General features: G+C 38.0%; 1 protein-coding gene across 1 annotated transcript; it reads right to left on the minus strand.

Annotated features, from left to right (window-relative positions):
• Positions 1 to 3,203: 3,203 nt before the first annotated feature.
• Positions 3,204 to 6,224, minus strand: LOC120172709 (protein DA1-related 2-like). The gene is made up of 12 exons (XM_039180109.1): positions 6,011 to 6,224; positions 5,707 to 5,873; positions 5,544 to 5,631; positions 5,298 to 5,424; positions 4,983 to 5,103; positions 4,799 to 4,882; positions 4,602 to 4,721; positions 4,255 to 4,467; positions 4,105 to 4,167; positions 3,908 to 4,023; positions 3,757 to 3,815; positions 3,204 to 3,667 (listed from the first exon to the last, which is right to left on the minus strand). The coding sequence occupies exons 1-12, from the start codon at positions 6,066 to 6,068 to the stop codon at positions 3,351 to 3,353; spliced, it is 1,533 nt and encodes a 510-aa protein (XP_039036040.1). The 5' UTR covers positions 6,069 to 6,224; the 3' UTR covers positions 3,204 to 3,350.
• Between the last annotated feature and the right edge of the window lie 343 nt (positions 6,225 to 6,567).

The raw sequence follows: 6,567 nt of genomic DNA on the forward strand, positions 1-6,567 counted from the left end.
CATCAATGAATTTTTGTAAGTCGTAGACTATGAGAATGACTTCCACTTTGGTCTTCCAAGAAATATAGTTGGTGGGTGTGAGTTTAATAGAGTTATGGATAGTGACCATGGTTAGCGGTTTTGTGGGTTCTTAGACATTGGGTATGACGCCTTGGTTATTCTCATTAGCCATTGAAAATAAGGGGATGAGAAGTTTGCTGGAGATCAAAGAGCAAACCGTGGCTCAGATACCATAAAGAAGATAATAGGATGAAGAAATATATGGCTTGCTGTTCTTATTGATATGGGCAGTATATATACATATTATGTGAGCACAAAAGAAGGAAACTAACTACTAATAAAAAGGGAACAAAATAAATTGAGTAACTACCATATACTACATATAATTACAAAGAAATATTCAAACGTGAAAATCCCTTGATTTTCTCCCTTGATTTTCTCAACTTGATTGTATATCCTTATCACTTATCAGGTTCGGTTCACAATTTTGAACGGCAAAGAGCCTAATTACGCTTCATCGAAAACTTGTTATCGTTCACTCCTCATGCCGATGACGAAGACCACAAAACAACCAGCACTAGACTCAAAACAACACCACAAACGTGATGGTAAGGACGATTTAGCAAACAGAGCTACAGTCGAAAGTAAAACAACGTTTAAAGTTATTTAGCTCAACGATTCCAAAAATGGAAGGTTGGAGAGAGAGAAGATTTGGAAATTTGTTGGTTTTTGGGTTTATATCCAACTTAAAAGAAAAAGGTAAAATTATGCATGGGCCCCTAGGCTTTTAAAACTTTTTTATTTGTGTTCAAATTTAACTAAATTTTCATTTTGGTCCCTAAATTTTACCAAAAGTTTAATTTAGTCCTCAAAATAAAATTAAGAAAAATTTAACCTCAAAATTGGGGTGTGATAATTCATCCCTTAAAAGAAATTTCGTCCGCGAAATTTACATGGTCTGAACAAATGTAGAAACTGATCCTTCATCAACTCCAATGTCTCCCAAGTAGCCTCTACTGGACTGCGATTGCTCCATTGAAATTTGATCATCGAAATCCGCCTGGTCCGAAGAACTCTCTCGTCTCGGTCTAAAATCTAAACAGGTTCCTCATTATAAGACAAATCATTGACAGGGTATATTCAGATTAGTTTATGGATTGTGTTATGGTGTTTTAGGTGCTATGGGTGTATTTGCTTGCTGCAATCCTCAGTTTATCCATGATTGGAAGATGATGTTAGCGAGGCATTGGTGAAGTCTAGCATTGTAGTGGCTTTTTGATTTGGAATGACCTCCAGGGTGGTTGTTAGTTCCAATAGCAGTGTGAGCATACTGAACCAAAGAATCTTTGAGGTGTTTGTAATGTGTGAATCATCGAGTGGAATTATTAAATTACAAGGATTAAGGTGTGGCCAGGGGATATAGAGTGATCCTGTTAGTTACCTTCCTTTGCTGCTTGTTTTCCTGCTGAAGTTAGTGAGATCGAGCAGTATGGTAGAGTCTTTGCTGTCCCATCTTTCATTGTGTTGGAATCGTGATGGGGAGTGTGGGCTATTGTGAGAGCATCTCTGCCTAATGTGTTGAAGACTTTGTGAACATTGAAAGAATTGCCTTTACAAGTCCTACTTTTGCAAATAAGTAGCGAATAAATGGATAGGAAAGCTTCTGAGAGTTGTATTGTGTAAGCTCTGTTGGTCCATTCACAATATTAATAGCGATGTGTAGACTTGGCCATGATGCACTTTTTTTCTTTCAATTAGGACTAGGAAGGTTTTTTTAATGAGGCTCATGGTCTCGTCAGGTTCTTGGACTATCGTAAATTCCTACTTGAATACAAGACACCCATTTCAAAAAATATATATATATATAGCCAACGGTAGTTACTGTTGACTTTTCTTCTGAGCGATGTTGACCATAACTCGATTTAATTGCTTTCTTATAATCAAATGTTCAATGATCGGATTTAAAAATTGATTCTCTTAAGCTAAACCAGCAATTGCTTTCTCCTGGAATGACCATCTACATCATACTAACTGTTAAGTGCAGCATCAATTCAACATCGTTATCAGGTATTGGTGATGGTATTCGAGTTAAAGGTTTTCTTGGTTGGCAGGGAAGTCTTTTTTCGAAAGCTTTTTAATGTTTAAATAACAAAGTTGTAATAGCATGCGGTTTATTTGCATTTTTATGTCAATAGCATGCAGTTCAAACTACTTTCCATAGCATTTATCTAAAAAATTTCGATTATTCATGAACTTGGCTCGTTCCGTACAATTACATTGTTTAATCGGTTTGTGACTTTGTGTTTGTTAAGTACAGCGTCTTGGTGATATTTTCTTCTATGAACTTCCTTCAAATGTGTTGGATAAAGCATTGTGTGGCTCTTACCATTTTTGTTCTGTAATAATGCACCAATATTTCCATTGGATCTCATTAGGCTACGGAAACAATTGGAGGGGGCTAGTGGACGAGCCCGTTTTTACAAAACAGGGCTATTCGGCACATTTAAGCACAAATTCAAAACCGAAGGCTTTCGTGGTTTATACAGAGGGATATTGCCTGAATATTACAAAGTGGTGCCTGGTGTCGGTATATGTTTCATGACATACGAAACATTGAAGATGTTTTAGCAGACGTTAGCACAAAACTATAGTTCGTGATGGCCGTTCGATTCGCGACTGAAATGACAGGTCGGCTATATCGGTTCATGTGATAGCACACCACCATTTAGCTTCCATTGCTCTTGTTGCAGTGGCAGATTTTGTTATGCTACTGTGAGAAATATATTTTTTCCATGTAGATGGATGGATAGTGTGACTTACATTTCAAGTGTAATCTATGATATTGCCTGCATATTTAAGGATTCGAATCAACAGTGGTCGTCTTCGAACAACCTTTTCCCGGGTTGAAGTTTTTACCTGATTGCAGAGATCACTGGTATGTATCATTGCATTTATAACTTCAAAATTTAGTAATACTGCACCTTCTCTTTCGGAAGAGACTTGCTTGTTTCATTAGTCTTGGATTATATCTTTTGTAGTTTTATCTGCAACTTGATGCTTGAAGAATTATGAATTATACTCGTATGCAAATTTTTGTTTTTGGGAAAGTCGAAGATCTTTCTGTTTTTTCACCATGAAAGTTATATATATATATATATATATATATATATATATGAAATTCATCTTTATTTGGAAACAGTAAATGTTAAAACCAAGTTATTTTGAACCTGAAACATCATCTTTAACATTGTACTGTCATGGAACCCCATGAAAATTTTGGGGAGAAGCTATTTCAATCTTCTGTCATGACTTTCAACACTCTTTTGACAACTGAATCATCGCTGAGGTTTTCAAAACGGGAAGTTTCCGGTCAGACGAATGTGGTCTAAGGTTAGACGTAAACCGTATTTATTGACAGCTGCATTGGCAGCTCGAAACCCTCCGCCGTAGGCAGGGGAAGCGTCGTGAGCAATCTGGTGAATGAAGAACTCACCAAGCTTGTTTTCGACATTAGATTTTCCTCCTTTCTTAGACAAGGAAGAAGATGAAGAAGCTGCTGATGTTGATGCTCGACTGCTTGATCCCGGCAGTACTTCGGATTCAAGCCACATGTATGATAACACTTGACAGATACCTTCCTCGACCTCGGGATTTAGATTTCGATATCCTGCAGTATGTGTTAATGTAGAAAACAACATACAAATGGGAGGAGTAATTAAAAACATAATAAATGAAGATTGATTGCATATATTTTACCTTTGAGGCGTAACCAGCCATGCATCAACTCATGGGCAAGAATCGCCCCCGTCAGCAGTCTGCATATTCCGACAAATATTACTGTCTGAACTTCGACAACAGATAAACTGAATCATGAGCGACATAAAGAAGAAATTCAATGAGATTGTACCTTGGAAGACCATAAAGAACTAAAATGGCAGTGACTTCACATTTCCTAGTCAGCTTCTGGGGTTGAGTTCTCATTCCGATAAGATGTTGGCCTCCAATTCGCGGTCTCTTTAGTATCTGTAACAAAGAAAACAAAGACATTGACAGACTTATGTCGATCAACAACGCAGGACGGTGGAATTAGTTCAGTCGACATACACTGGTAACTGTCTGTTCTTCAGACAGACATAAACCCCTTGTCTCGGGCATATGATGATAACCCTGGAAAATAACCAAGACTGAAACGTCAAAGCCATTCCATAGAACACAAATGGTGTAAAAAAATTGAACAAGAGTTCATAACATCACATTCTTTTCTCCAACAATAGCTTCATTAAGTGCTCGTCTTTCGACTAGAAGCATCGGAATTTGCTGGTCTAGTTTCATGTTCATTCCTTCATAATAGTCTCTAATGGCATGGTAAAGAGGCTGGCAGTCACCGGTGTCCATGATTGCAGATTCCATGCATTCCAAGCATAAACTCCGACCATCTTCGAGCGAATAATATCTTACATTCCAGGACTTCAGGAGACAAAAACCGTGAAGAAAAACAGGGTTTGGAGGAGAAAACAAAACAATAACCAACAACGCCTTATTAGCACAGAGAGTTTGAAGCTTTAACACACATTAAAAGAAACAGTTCCTAGAATTCATACCTCCAAACGTTCACAACTACAACAGCGAGCTGTGTTGTCATGTTCATGTGATGGACAGTACTTTTGGGACCAAAATGGATGGCATCTATACTCTATCAGACCAGCTGCATTCGTCGGAATCTGAAATTTGGACGAGAAATAAGAATATGATTCATATAACTAATACTTAAAATGATATATTCCAGAAAAGTTCTTACAAATTGGAGACAAACATCACATTTGGGATGTGTCAGTTCTTTGAAGCAACTTTTGTGACACGGATCCCTCCCAGACAAAGAAAACTTGAATCACAAGAAGAAGAAAAACCCAGAAGTTTAGAACTACATGAAGAGCAAGAGGATATTTGTAAAGCCAAAGAAAAAAAGAAACAAATCGAACTACCTCTTGCTCGGTAATCGGATACCCACAGGAATGGCAACGGAAGCAATTGGGATGAAAATAGGCTCCCATGCATCCCAAGTAATTACCATATCCGATCTCTCGATGACAGCCAGCACATACACTGCAAGTCATTGTCATCAACATACAGGACGAATGACATGGAAGGTACCAAGCAATGGTTTAAATTCCGGCCAGCGTGTGGTTACGATTACGGATCGTATGATGTAAACACTCACAAGGAGATTTACAATCCAAATCCAGTCATTACATAATCTCACATTGTTTTACAACTATGGTTATAGAAAGCTAATTTACCTATATCCAGCAGGATTATACTGCAAGTTTCCATAAGGAGGGTATGTAGTTGAATTCGGACCACCATTGTCAGCTCCCCTCGGTAAAGCTCCACCGTAATTACAGTCTCTCCGCCATTCGTTGTAACCTAAGAACACATAGCACAGAATCAGTACACGAAGACGTCGAGATTAGGAAGAGAGAAAGAAATAAAGATTTGATGAGGATCATGTAGGATAAAAATTATCACAAAAAAAAAAAACTTACCATTTCGCTTTCCCATACCATCAGATAAAGAAAGCGCGATTGCGTGATCTAATTCCTCTTGCTCCTTCTTCGTCCTAGGACGATCATCCTATCGACATAAAACGGAATAGACATTTTTTTCATGTACAAGTACTAGGAAAACAATATAGGGTCTTAAAGTTACCGGCATCCTAACCGGAGCACGAACGACCAAGTTTTCTTCCCCCACAAACTGAGGATTATATCCGCCACACCCACCGCCACGACGACCGCCGGAACCGGACTTGAAAAGCTTACTCAGCCACTTCATAAGCCTCGATTTTCTCTCCGGGTACGAATTGTTAAAGTCGCCTGCACTTTTTCAAATTAAAAAACTTCAATAAAGTATATAAAAAAAGCACACTAAAACAAACGAAAAGAACGGTATATCAAAGAAGTCGAATTGAAACAGGTGGTGAAAGAAACTCGAGAAACTAAACGAAACCCACCATAGATACACGGATGAGAGAGGTGGTTAACATCTGAGGAAGGAGGAGGAGGAGCCATGGGGTATATAATTTATGAATAAGTGGCCGGGATATGTAAATGAAAGCGAGAGGCAGAGAGGAAAGAAGGGTGGGAGAGAAAGCGAGAGGGGACGAAAGAAGCATTGTTTAAAGAAGGAAAGAAGGGGGAGAATCTGAAAGTAAGGAAAGGGAAGAGGGAGAGAAGAGATTCTTGGCTTGAGAAAGTGGAAGGAATATGACGCTAGACAGAATACTGATTATTCTGTAGGCTAGTTTCGACAGTCGATTTACAAGAGAAAATTCGTCCCAAAAACTAGAAAAAAAGTCTCTAGGATTTAATAAAATATTATAAAATCAAAACTATCAAAAAGCAGTCTACAAGCCGGACTGTTATAGCAAAAAAATTGTCTTTATTCGAATTTTGCCAAAAATAGCAAAATCATGAAAATCACTCTAAATTGAAATTCGAAATAAAATAAGCAATCTCCCAAAAATCCGGCCTAAATCGGATTTAAATTGACTTCCTAATTAACAATCGA

Source organism: Hibiscus syriacus, unplaced genomic scaffold (assembly GCF_006381635.1).
Source record: "Hibiscus syriacus cultivar Baekdansim isolate YM2019G1 unplaced genomic scaffold, ASM638163v2 tig00111877_pilon, whole genome shotgun sequence".
Taxonomy (NCBI): Eukaryota; Viridiplantae; Streptophyta; class Magnoliopsida; order Malvales; family Malvaceae; genus Hibiscus; species Hibiscus syriacus.